Source organism: Psammomys obesus, unplaced genomic scaffold, assembly GCF_907164565.1.
Source record: "Psammomys obesus unplaced genomic scaffold, mPsaObe1.curated_primary_1811, whole genome shotgun sequence".
NCBI classification, from domain to species: domain Eukaryota; kingdom Metazoa; phylum Chordata; class Mammalia; order Rodentia; family Muridae; genus Psammomys; species Psammomys obesus.
In genome coordinates this window covers 1,883,692-1,896,693 of record NW_026593895.1, presented here as the reverse complement: position 1 = coordinate 1,896,693, position 13,002 = coordinate 1,883,692, and the positions used below count along the sequence as shown (strand labels likewise).

Here is a 13,002-nt window from a genome sequence, read left to right as displayed (position 1 = left end):
GTCAGCAGTATTATACAGCCACAGACATAGCAAGTAGAACTCTTTGGAAAACATGGCAAGCGCACACCCCATCTCCCTGCCTCTGGCTCTGGGAGACCTCATGCAGGCTCACATAGCCCTGTGGCTTTCTAGCCCAAGATGCTTTTCCATACCCAGAATACTGGATTGGAAATGCAAAAAGACCTCACCTTGCAAAGCACTCACCTTGCCACCCTCCCTGCACTCAGAGCTTGCTGAGCAGGTAGTGGTGGGCAGCCAGCATGGGGTGTTGGGCCCTAGAAGGCACCTCACTTGGTTGGCAGAGTTCATGCTGACAGTCCTGGGGACCTGGAATGTCCCGGTAGTACCACATTCTGACCTTGCTGTAGGAGTGGAGAGTGGCCTTCTACAACAGACCCATCATGTGGCCTCCTCAGTGGCCTGGTGGGCCTAGCTCTTGGCTTCTCTCCCTTGCCAGGCCCTGGGATGACTGCTAAATTCCCAATAGGGATGTAGTCTTGTCTGCATGAGGGAGAGGGCTGATGGGTCAGATGACTAAAACCTGAACTGAGTCCTAAAACATTGTCTTCTCTTGGCTACTTCCAGGTTCCATGAAGGCATAATCAGGAAGGCTTAGGCAGGGATCCTGGCTCCACTCCACAGGTGTCTGCCGGTCTCCCAGGCATGCCTTGGGCTGCTGAGAAACAGGGAATTGGTTAGACTTTTCAGAGCTGCTGATCTTTGGTCCTGAACCAATAGACCCCAAAGGCTCTATGAGCTCCTATCATCAGGGCCTGAGGTCCAAGTGGGATTAGTTTAGCTAGACCATGTGTGCCCCACAGGCCCCCGCTTGGCCTGGCCTGTGAGCTGGAATTCATAATTAGAAGATATGCTGCTGGGCTTGGAAGAATACAGGAGGCTAGGTGAGGCGGAGGCTCCACCAGGGAGGCCCAGGCCGGCCTTCCATCCAGAGTGTGGCCAGTGGCTTGATAGCTGGGAGGGCAGGATTGGGTTAGTGGGACAGGCAGGAGGATCTGGCTAGGCTCCTATCAGCCATGCCTGCCCGCTGCCAGCTGCACTCATACATGGGTATTTCAGGGGTCAGTGAGCAATGCTGGGCTGTAGGCCTGGTATGTTATACTGGTGGGTGGTAAGCCTAGCTCAGCGTGGCTGTTGGAGGCTCCAGGGCAGGGTGAACTCAAGCTGATGCTGTTCTCCCAGCTGGGTCCCAGCACAGCCTATGGTAGGGAAAGCAGCGTGTGGATGTAGCCCTGTATACCAGGGTCTTCACTGGGGCTCCCACCTGAGTTGGGGCTGGTGGCCAATGGACACAGGGGCATCCCACAGGCTTGCCCACTGCTGGGGTCATTCTGTGAGATGCTGGGTTAGAGCCCAGGCCCTTCTGGGCCCTGCAGAGCAGATCCTGGGCCTGCATCTTGGGAGTCAAGACAGTCCCCAGGGATCAGGCCTGTTTTCAGTGTCCCTATTTAAAGCTGCTCCACACGCTCCCATGGGGCACCTTCTCCTGAGGCTGCTGCCAGCCATGCTGCAAGCAAGCTGGGCGTTGCATCAGTTATTGTTGCTGAAACCCTGGCCCTGGGGGGCCCTAGATGTTTTTCTACAGGGCCTAGGCTATTTTTGCATGCTTCCAGGCCCCCAGCTGAGAGCCTGCTACCCCAGTACCCTGTTCTTGGCTCTTGCTTTGGGTTTGTGCAGCTGTAGGCCAGATGGGATACCTGTGGTCCCCAGAGTGAGTGTTGGGGTCCTAGGATATAGCCAGATTGAGTAGGCTGGCCAGCCTGCAGCCACAGCCTGGTGGAAGAAAAACCTGAAGATCACTGGCCCTTTGGTGCCAGATGATGCAAAGTGGCACAGGGTGCCTGGGCTTTGTAAGCTACCACAGCCTGGGACACAGTGGAACTTGTACCTCTTGCTGGCCACCAGACCCAGCTCAGCCACACCTTTGTTGTCCTCAGGACTGCCCACAGATTCTGCCTTCTACCCACATCTATGTGCCAGTGGGTGTGGTAAAGCCCATCACCCTGGCTGCACGGAATCTGCCACAGCCACAGTCAGGTCAGCGAGGGTACGAGTGCCTTTTCCACATCCCAGGCAGCCCGGCCCGTGTCACTGCCCTGCGCTTCAACAGCTCCAGCCTGCAATGCCAGAACTCCTCGGTGAGGAAACAGCAGGACGGGTGGGCAAGGTGGGGACCCCCATGCTCTGGTGGGCCATTGTCCACCCAGTCCTAGACCTGGTTTATGTGGCCAAATGTGCCCTAGGAAGGTCTGAGATCTCTGCGGGCTTTCTGACCACCACTGAGCCCTTGGGTGATTGTCGGTGTTGTAGCTGAGTGGGCTGATGGTGGGGCTGTACCTTCAGGTTCCTGAGTACAGGTATACTGAACACAACCTGTGCCCTTCAGCCACAAAGGAAACTATACACACATACCATGGCCATCTGAAAATTAGCAGGTGGCCTTGCTAGATGGGTCTGGGAAAACCCATGGTGGGCTCAGCAAGTCTGGTGTTGACTTTTCTAGGGCAGAGGTCTTTATAGAGCAAGCCCTTTCTAGATGTGCATGGGAGACTTGGGTTTTGAGGTCTCCTCTGGCTTGCTGACGACTGGCAGGCCGCATTTTTCCCTGTGTCCAGGAAATGTGTAGTCAGGAGGGCAATGAATTTTTTTGGAACAGGCTTAGGTCCAGATTGGCAGGGCATGTGGACACAGGGCTGTTGGCAAGGCTTTACCTGTTCCTGCCCCCTGGGTCCAGCAACCCTTGGCTTACAGGTCTATCCAACAGGGCAAGAGTTGGGGTCAGGGTGAACAGCTCTCTATCCAGGAGGGAAGCCTATACTCTCCCCTTTTGCATCCTGTTGATCACTTCCCATCCTTCTCTTACTGGCTCCCCATATAACCTGCACCCCCACACACATTCCCCTCTGACTCTTATCAACCCTTTTTTCTTCTGCTTCCTGTGTCTCTCCATCCCTCATCTCTGTTGTCCCTTTCTCTGCAGACCCCCATTTATCTTCCCTTCAGCAGTGTTTAAAGGGAAGAGAGGGTATCAGGAAATTTGATAGGATCCAATTAAATTCCTTCAGATAAAATAGTGATGAATTGCTGAGCCACCCCTTTGAAACACCAAGCTGCCTGCCTTGCCCAAACACAAGATGGAGCTGAGGTCATCAGCTGCAGCAGTGGGAGGCAGCTAAGCCCAGACCCAGCCATTGAGAAGGGCTGTCACTCTAAGTGCTGGCCAGCCTAGGGACAGGTGGCAGCAGTGCTCATTCCCCAGGACGGTGGTCTCTTGACCTATGCTCACAAATACCTCACACCTCAGAAGTCCTGGCCTACTTAGCAGACAAAGACTGATGTTCACAGAGCTTTCCTGATGCTTTTGGGCTCAGCTAACCCTTCTTTCCCAGACGGCTGACTGTACCTCTCAGGCAAGACTGCCCTGGTGCTGGAAGTAGCGTCTGGGACAGACTTGGAGGATAACATTCAATAGTCGGTTTCAGAGATGTTGAGGGGCTCCATCACCCCAAGCATGACCACTGTGCCTGCTTCCAACAGTACTCCTATGAGGGGAATGACGTCAGCGACCTGCCTGTGAACCTGTCGGTGGTGTGGAATGGCAACTTTGTCATTGACAATCCCCAGAATATCCAGGGTGAGTGTCGGGGCTGGTGGCCTGGGCGGATGGATGATGTATGGGTCCATGCTCAATAACCTTCCCATTGTAGCCCACCTCTACAAGTGCCCAGCCTTGCGCCAGAGTTGTGGCCTCTGCCTCAAGGCAGACCCACGCTTTGAGTGTGGCTGGTGTGTAGCTGAGCGCCGCTGTTCCTTGCGCCACCACTGCCCAGCCGACTCACCAACCTCCTGGATGCATGCCCACCATGGCAACAGCCGCTGCACAGACCCCAAGATTCTCAAGGTAGGAGCTGGAGACCCAGTCCAATACCTGCCCAGCCCCACCCTTGCAAGCCCACACACCTCCTCCTCTCACCTGGCAAGGTAGTCCTTGCTGTGTCCGCCCCAGCCTCTGCCTTCCTGCAGCTGTCCCCAGAGACAGGCCCTCGGCAGGGAGGGACTCGACTAACCATCACTGGCGAGAATCTGGGCCTCCGGTTCGAGGATGTGCGGCTAGGCGTGCACGTGGGCAAGGTGCTGTGCAGCCCTGTGGAGAGCGAGTACATCAGCGCAGAACAGTAAGGCAGGCTGGTGGGGTGGTAAAGGCCTAGGTGGCCTGGGGAGTGGTTCTGCAGTGCTGAGCCCCACCATTCCTGCAGGATTGTCTGTGAGATCGGAGATGCCAGCACCCTGCGGGCCCATGATGCCCTGGTGGAGGTGTGTGTGCGGGACTGCTCCCTCCAGTACCGAGCCCTGTCCCCCAAGCGCTTCACCTTTGTGGTAAGCCCCACCCCACTGCCCTCTGCTTCTTGCTGCCCCCAGAAAGTGGCTAGGGGTACTTCAGAAGTAGGCCTGGACTCATCTCCAGTATAGGACACTGCCTCTGCTGCCTAGTCCCAAGGGAGGGGTTGCCTCTGCCCCAGGGCTGGCTGGCTGTGCGGGAACAGAGAGAAAGGGGCCCAGATGCTACTGTGTGCACCCGAGAGGGAATCCCCTCTAACAACTGTCTTCCTGCAGACACCAACCTTCTACCGTGTGAGCCCCTCCCGTGGACCTCTGTCTGGAGGCACCTGGATTGGCATTGAAGGAAGCCATCTGAACGCAGGCAGTGATGTGGCTGTGTCCATTGGCGGCCGGCCCTGCTCCTTCTCCTGGTACGGGGAGAGAGAGGAGTCAGGGGCCACAGGGCTTTCCCTCCTGGCTCTGCTGTCCCCTCCTGTTGCCTGGGCAACGGATATGGAAAACCTGGTTGGGGTGATCGCTATGGAAACCAGAGGCAGAAAAGGTTGCCATGGAGATAGGGGGCCAGCCTCCAGAGTGGGAAGGGATGTGGCCTGGCCTCAGTGGGCACTACCTACTGCCTCCACCCTAGGCCCTCCTAAGGAGAGGGGCCATCTCTCTTGCAAGCAAAATAAAAAGTATTTTTTAAAAGTTAACAGAGAAAACAGACATCTTAACAAAAGCTTTGAGGCTTGAAGTGGATAATTTTAGATTAAGGATGATAATAGAACGGCCCTTTAAATATTTTCCTGTGGTAATTACCCGTTATCAGGCTAATCATCGGTGTTTGCAGCCTGGTGGCTGTGGGGCCTGTAGGCTGAGGTAATACAGCCAAGGGGCAGGGCCTCAGAGCAGGTATTGCCTTGCTGACTGCTAATGAAGGTGACCTGTGACCCCATACCCCAGACCAGCTTACTGTTGCTAGGAGCTGGATGCTTTCCAAGTGTGTGTACAGTAGGAAGGAGGGAGCTGGTTTGTACAAGGCACTTGGTGGTAGTGGGACTTGATGCTGGAGGTCTGAGGGAGGCAGGGCTGACAGGCGGGAGGGCTCAGGCCTGTCATTTAGTTTCTCTAACCTCCAGAGCAGTAGCCTGTCATCTGCAAGCTGTGCTTATCCTGTGCCTGGCAGGGTGGACTAGGATGGCCGCGCGGCACTTGTGAGACGAAAGAGGCTTGGCCAGGGTCTCTGAACAGAGAGCAATAGGCAGGATCCAGTTCATCCATCTGCATTAGAGATTATGTCATTAGGAGGATAGGGTGGAGGCCAAGACCTGTGTCGGTATAGAGCCAAATGTATGAGACCCAAGGCGGGGAAGGAAAGAGGCCAGTCAGGCTTTAGGGTAGGACCAGACACTGGTCGCCCCTCAAGGGCCAAAGTAGTCATCCCAGTAGCCACCTGAGGGATGCTCAAGCTTTTCCCTGGGAGCCAGTGCTCAGCACCATAGAACGTGGCTGACGTGTTGGCATGCTGCCTCACCATGCCCTCACCTATCTTGACCCCCATCCCAGGAGGAATTCTCGAGAGATCCGCTGCCTGACACCACCCGGGCAGACCCCTGGCAGCGCCCCTATTGTTATCAACATCAACCGTGCCCAGCTCTCCAACCCTGAGGTGAAGTACAACTACACTGAAGACCCCACTATCCTGAGGATTGACCCCGAGTGGAGTATCAACAGGTAGGAGAGCTGTGTGGAGCCAGGAGAGCCTCCCATCCCCCACTGTGGGTCACGGAGTGCCTCTCCTGGGTGTTCCATGGCAGCTTCCTGGCAAGAAGTGCTCTGGCTAAGCCTAGAACCACCTGTTCATTCAGGGAGAGCCTATTTCTGTTCCTCTTGAACTTCTAGAGTATTATCTAATTCCTCTCTTCTTCCTTTAGTGGCGGGACCCTCCTAACAGTCACAGGCACCAATCTGGCCACAGTCCGTGAACCTCGGATCCGGGCCAAGTATGGAGGCTTTGAGAGGGAAAATGTGAGTGGATGCCCTGTGCCTCCAGTTCCCCTTCCTCTCTCTGTCCTGCTCTGCCCTCCCCTCCTGGCCATATGACTGTTTCCTGGGCTGGTAACGACTGCTGCCAACACCCCTGCTTCTGCCTCTCCATACTTACCAGTCTATGCTGAGGCCTTGACAAAGTGGTCAGCCAGGGGTGAGCCCTGGGCTCTGGTCTGTCTGGCCCTTATTAGCCTGCAGAGAATGGACATCTTGAACACGTGCCTCCTTGGTGCCTAGAGCATTCTCATGGAGCAATCATTCCCAGGGTGGGGCTGTCATTGGGTAGCTGGCCTGCAAGGGAGGGCTATCCTGAAGTCCTGGTGCCTGTGTCCCAGAGCTGCATGGTGTACAATGACACCACCATGGTGTGCCGGGCGCCGTCCATAGACAACCCGAAGCGCAGCCCACCAGAACTGGGAGAGAGGCCAGACGAGATTGGTTTCATCATGGACAATGTACGCACACTGCTGATACTCAACAGCTCCTCATTCCTCTACTACCCGGACCCTGTACTGGAGCCCCTCAGTCCTACCGGGCTCTTGGAGCTGAAGCCTAGCTCCCCACTCATTCTCAAGGTGGGTCTCTGTCACTGTGGCCTCCTGCTGCAGAAGCTGATCTGGGATGGGGCTGCGGAAGACATCTCAGGTCTGCCCTCACTTCACCCTGTCCTCTGTAGGGACGGAATCTCCTGCCACCTGCTCCTGGCAATTCCCGGCTCAACTACACGGTGCTCATTGGCTCCACACCCTGTATCCTCACCGTGTCTGAGACACAGCTGCTGTGCGAAGCCCCCAACCTCACGGGGCAGCACAAAGTCACGGTGCGTCCACCAACTGCCTTTATGCAGAGAGCCAGGAAGTCCCTATCACAGCCTAGCTGTGGTCTCCTGGGACGACCCTCCTGATCTCCTGACCCTGCCCAACTTAAGCAAACCCCCTTCTGAGAAAATCCCCAAAGAACTGCTCTAATGCAGGCCCCATTCAACCTTTGCTCTTGACCGCTCTGAGCTCCTCTCACTGCTGGTAGCTCCACTGCTGAGTGCTTGTGTGCTAACTACCCAGGCATCTATCTGCCCCTATTTCAGCACCTTGCCTCTGTTAGCCATTCCTGTCACCTGCTGGGGAGATGTTGCTCACAGGCAGGTGCTGTGGCAGGCTTAAGGGCCATTGGACAGGGGCCCTAAAGCTCTGAGGAGCCAGTATCCTCTGAGCACCTTTATCCCTTCTGGCAGGTGCGGGCTGGGGGCTTCGAGTTCTCGCCTGGGATGCTACAAGTGTACTCGGACAGCCTGCTGACACTGCCAGCCATTGTGGGTATCGGTGGGGGTGGTGGCCTCTTGTTGCTGGTCATTGTGGCTGTGCTCATTGCCTACAAACGCAAATCCCGGGACGCTGACCGTACCCTCAAACGGCTGCAGCTCCAGATGGACAACTTGGAGTCACGCGTGGCCCTCGAGTGCAAGGAAGGTCAGCAGAGAGATAAGTAGGGCCAGAGCTGGGCAAAGAGTCCTGGCGGGGTGGGGGTGGGGAGCAGCAAGTAGTTGCTGAGGCAGCACCACCACTGAGCCCATCTTGTCCTACTAACTGGTTCTGGCTCCTTCCCAGGGAAGTGACAGGTGGCAGAATCACCCTGCTGGTAAAGGAACCACCTTCCGTACAGCTATAATCCAGGGGTTGTGCCACCTAATCTTTTGTGCCCTGATCTTCTAGTCTGTAGAATGGGCACAGGGACAATGCCCACACCTCTGGATATTACATAGTGGCCCTGAGAGGCCCAAATGGCTGCATGGTTGACTTGGTACCTGCCCTGTGGACAGCTCTGGTGGACAGGATGCAGACGTGAGCCTGGAGAGTAGAGGCTATTGACTCCCACCTGTAGAGGGAGTTTGAATGTCCAGGGTTCATAGTGCCTTCTCTGCCAGCAGCCAGGAGATGAAGGCACAGTACATCACCAAACCCACTAGGCGCTCCAGAGCCTGCCCTGCCCCTCTGACTCCTGACCAGATAGTGGGCAACTACTGGGCTGACAGCTCACAGCTCTGGAACGTTCGATAGGGCCTGCCACTCTGCCATGTTTTTCTTGACTTTGACAGGTGGTATGGACTAAGATGTTGGGTTGAAGGCGTTGGGCACGTGGTGTGTATAATGCAGTGGCTGGTATGGGGCTGGGAGCCCAGGGATAGTATTAGAATATCATGTCTCCTGGTCCATGCAGGGCTGGGTCTTTGCTAAAGAACTTCCCATTCCTATCCACCCAGTATTGGAGACATTGTTACCCTTATCTGGTTAATCTCATGGTAGTGCAGAGGGAAAGAATTTTTGTCCTCAACTAGGGTAACTGAGGCACAGAAAGACACATTGGTTTCTTTAAGGTCAGGACCAGTGATTCTAGCCAGACAGTGGATAAGCTGGGACTGAAACGGGGGAGGGGACCCTCAGGCATGCTGCCTCTGACCCCGTATTTGGTTACAGCCTTTGCAGAGCTACAGACAGACATCCATGAGCTGACCAGTGACTTGGATGGGGCTGGCATCCCATTCCTTGACTACCGCACATATGCCATGCGAGTGCTGTTTCCTGGGATTGAGGACCATCCTGTACTCAAGGAGATGGAGGTAGGACTGCCAGCTTAGAGGTTTCTAAAGGATCATGGGTAGCCAAGGGTGTAGGGCTGGCATGGCCTTCGAGAGAAAGTTGCAGGGCTTAGCCAAGTAGGGAGTATTGGGTTATACCCACGTTGGAGCCAGCACGTGGTTGGGTCTTCTGAGCTCTGAGGCCAGGGCCTGATTTCTGGTGCAGGTGGCTTACCCTGGGTGACACCATTGCCCATAGTTCTTCAGGAGACAAGAACAAGCCCCTATACAAGGAGCAGTGCCCCACCAAAGATAACTTCCCTTTGCCTGAAATCCTGGTTCCTCTCCCTGTGCCTGGCTGCGTGGGGCTTTCTGCCACTCACCTGCCTAGGTCTCTTGGGGGATCTGGGTGTTGAACTGCACTATGCAATGAGGGCAACCTGACCTCCCAGTGTGCTCCAGGCCCAGGTAGCCTTGGTGTCACAAAAGGTCTTGCTCCTGCCTTAGCTGTTGGGGCCATGTGCCTCTGTGGTCTGAGCAGGCCGTTGTGCCCCCAGGTGCAGGCCAACGTGGAGAAGTCACTGACACTGTTCGGACAGCTGCTGACCAAGAAGCACTTCCTGCTGACTTTCATCCGTACGCTGGAGGCCCAGCGTAGCTTCTCCATGCGTGACCGTGGAAATGTGGCCTCGCTCATCATGACAGCCCTGCAGGGTGAGATGGAGTATGCCACAGGTGTGCTTAAGCAGTTGTTGTCTGACCTCATTGAGAAGAACCTGGAAAGCAAGAACCACCCCAAGCTGCTGTTGCGGAGGTACAAGGAGGGGAGCCTGGCCTATAGATGGGGTCGCCATGGGAGTCGTGAGGACCTTTGCTTGTGGGGTGGGGGACGTGGCTCCACTCTCTCACGTGTTGCTCTTTCCACAGGACTGAATCAGTGGCAGAGAAAATGCTGACTAACTGGTTTACCTTCCTTTTGTATAAGTTCCTCAAGGTAGGTTTATCTGTGTCAGGCCAGCTAGGACTCAGAGGCCCAGTGAATGGGGGAGGGAGGAGTGGAGTGGGGTGGAAGCCAAATGTCAAAGGAGATACAAAGGCCAGGTCCCAGGTGTGACGGTCTCAAACCAGCAACCCAGACTTCTTGCTCCTGGCTGTTTCCTGTGCTGATCCGTGCCCCCTACAGAGGGAGGGATAGAAGCTTAGATCTCCAGCTGCCAGGCTCAAGAGGAGGATTGCACCTAGACTAGCTTGAGAGCCTGACATCAGCCCTGTGCCTTTGTGCAGTCCACGGTGGGGTGTGAGTTCATCCTGGGCTTCTGGCTCTCCAGAACCCCAGCAGGTGCCAGGATGGGCTGGTTGGTTCATCTGGTTGCCTGTACTTTGGAGACTCAAGTTCCAGGAAGTTCTCTGGCTTCCTCTGACCTTAGAGCCAATGGGATGCGTATCACAGCAGTGACAGTGGGTCCCCCGGGGAGTACAACCTCTGCATGACAGCCCTAGCCAGTGCTCTGGATTCAGTGACAAGCGGGGCAGCGGAGCAAGGATGGGACTGGTGCTGTCTGTGCCAGCCCCTGGACAGTCCTCACAAGTAGGCTGCTGCTGAGCTCTGACTGGCTGGCCCAGAAGTGGAGCACATGGGTCTGCTCAGAGCAGATCCCTGGTGGGATGCCTTTGCTTGATGGGAAGAGAGCCAGCAGGTAGGACATGGCTGTGAGGAGTGGTTGTGAGGAGTAAGCCAGAAGGGCTGGGGGACCAGAGATGAAGAAAAGTGACTTGGATGGCACTGGGATAGCTGGGGAGAAGGGGGTCTGTGTGCACAGCAGCCCCATTAGAATTAATGGGCACATCTCCTGCGAAAGTGCTGCCGTGTGGACAGCTATTTACATGCTCATTAAAGCAGGCTCTGCGAACCAGAAGAAGCCAGGCTGGGCACGGGCTAAGGCAGTCCAGCAGCTGTGCTCATTCTGGGTCTTGACACGTGCTGACCCCATTTGATCGTCATTCTCCACACTGAGGAGCGAGTGCAGTTCGCCCCGTTGGGCCTCAGATCCTGAGCCAGCTCTGGAGTGTCTAGTGCTACCATGTGGGGAGGCAGGCTGCCTCTGGAAGCTGGCACAGCTAGCTCTGCACCTGTTACTGTGGGACAGAGGGAGTGGAACCCATCAGACATCTGGGACAGCCTCAAGGAGGGGCCTTGGTGTCTCAGAGTAGTCAGTGTTGAAGGAATGGTGATGGGGGTGGGGAGCAAGGCAACTGAGGGAGCAGCAAGAAGGAGGAAGTAGAGCTTCAGGGAAACGAGTGGGCCACCTGCCCCAGGTCTACTCTTCGGCCCTGGGCAGGGAGCTTGGGGGTCTCCTGTCAGCTCTGGTTCTTGTGTGGCCTTTTTTGCTGTACAGTGGAAACAGGCACTTCACATACCCAAGGCCAGGCCACAGGAGGCGGTACTGGAGCCTTCCTCCTCCTGGAGAGAGAGCATCCTCCCACCCCAGGAGTGAACCCAGATTGGCCTGGGCCTGTTCCATCTCTATCTGTGGCCACTGAGCCACTGGGCCTCTTGATGAGCGTTTGCTTTCTAGTGCTGAGAGAGGATACACTTCAGTGCCTGCCTTCCCTGAGCAGGCCACCAGACCCTCCTCCTGGCCATAGTTGTGCCTTTTCTGGAGTCTAAGGCTTGAGTCACATACTACATAGCCTTCCAGTCATAAGACATGTTCCTCCACCCTGTCATGGCTCAATGGTTGGTCTCTTTTTAACATGCCATCAGACTTTAAAAACGTTGTGCTGGATTGAAATATCCACAGTAGAGTTAACTACCTTCTAAGCTTTTAAAAAATTACCTTTTTATTTACTGTGTGGACGTATGCCACAGTGCACATACAGAAGTCGGGGCAGCTTACGGGGTTGCCTCTCCTCTCGCCACGTGGGTCCCCGGGATCAGACTCAGGTTGGCAGGGTTGACAGCGGGTTCCTTTACCACTGAGTCATCTCACCAACCCATCTTATTTGAGGCAAGGCCTCTCTAGATAGCCCAGGCTGGCCTCAAACGCATGGCCTTTGTTCTTCAGCCTCCAGAGTGTCTAGTGTACAGGTCACTGAAGTTACTGCAGCTGCAAAGCGCAGCCCTCACAACCGTCATCTACAGTACTGTCCTGTAAAACAGAATGAAATCTGTCTGCATGAAACACGCCTTGTTCCTCTCCCCACCCTCCGCTGCACCATCTTTGTAGTTTCTGCCTCTGCATTAGACTGCTGTGGGGACGCTCCTCTAAACAGAATCCTCCATTATACCTTTGCGCTGCCGTCTGGGTTCGCCCAGGTCTGTGACTGAGACCCACGTGTGTTGGCAGAAGCCTGTGGTCTGTGTGTTTCTTGCACTGCTGCTCTGCTTTCCTTTGGGTGAGTTGCTTGTGTTCAGCTACAGTCCGTAGTGTGCAGTGGACAGCTTAGAGAAATGCAGGTGTATTAAGCCATGAGCCACTCTGAAAAGCATGATCTGTCCCCTCCCAGACAAGAACTGCCCCCTCTGGCCAGCATAGCCAGCCACATACCCAGCTCACTTTGACTGGGGAGGATGGAAGGGAAAGCAGAATGCGTGGGGTTTAGTCTAAGGCCTCATGAATCTGCACGTGGGCAGGATCTGAGCCCATCCCCCACCCCACAGATACAGGTAACTAAAATGCATGCTCCAGGTAGTTGCTCTGCTTACCTGTTACTACACTATCGATAGCACCTCTGAGGTAAAGGGGCAGGGCCCTAGCTCTGGTGGTCACAACCATCAGTACTCAGTGCTTGTCATACTAGGCAGGTTCCTGAATTAAAGCAAAGGTCTATGGTAAAGGAACAGGTTTTGTTACATTTTTTCTTGAGTTATGGCTGTACTGTCATTGTTAGTCTGCAGCTCTGGCTTGAGTATATCTCTCTCTCTCTCTCTCTCTCTCTCTCTCACACACACACACACACACACACAGAGGCACACACGCCACTGCCTCCTGAGCTTCGGGTAGCCACACCCATCCTGAGTGCTTTTCACTGTGGGGCCAGCT

At 55.2% G+C, this 13,002-nt stretch overlaps 1 protein-coding gene across 1 annotated transcript in view; it reads left to right on the top strand.

Moving 5' to 3' along the window:
* The window catches only part of Plxna1 (plexin A1), a 46,830-nt gene that overhangs the window by 23,754 nt on the left and 10,074 nt on the right, over nucleotides 1-13,002 (top strand). Inside the window, exons 10-23 of the mRNA XM_055617401.1 lie at nucleotides 1,956-2,156; nucleotides 3,556-3,652; nucleotides 3,726-3,919; nucleotides 4,042-4,193; nucleotides 4,275-4,395; nucleotides 4,633-4,769; nucleotides 5,905-6,072; nucleotides 6,273-6,366; nucleotides 6,723-6,962; nucleotides 7,064-7,207; nucleotides 7,619-7,853; nucleotides 8,859-9,001; nucleotides 9,517-9,773; nucleotides 9,887-9,953. Coding sequence (XP_055473376.1) covers nucleotides 1,956-2,156; nucleotides 3,556-3,652; nucleotides 3,726-3,919; nucleotides 4,042-4,193; nucleotides 4,275-4,395; nucleotides 4,633-4,769; nucleotides 5,905-6,072; nucleotides 6,273-6,366; nucleotides 6,723-6,962; nucleotides 7,064-7,207; nucleotides 7,619-7,853; nucleotides 8,859-9,001; nucleotides 9,517-9,773; nucleotides 9,887-9,953 — 2,250 coding nt within the window. The remainder of the gene's footprint in view (nucleotides 1-1,955; nucleotides 2,157-3,555; nucleotides 3,653-3,725; nucleotides 3,920-4,041; nucleotides 4,194-4,274; nucleotides 4,396-4,632; nucleotides 4,770-5,904; nucleotides 6,073-6,272; nucleotides 6,367-6,722; nucleotides 6,963-7,063; nucleotides 7,208-7,618; nucleotides 7,854-8,858; nucleotides 9,002-9,516; nucleotides 9,774-9,886; nucleotides 9,954-13,002) is intronic.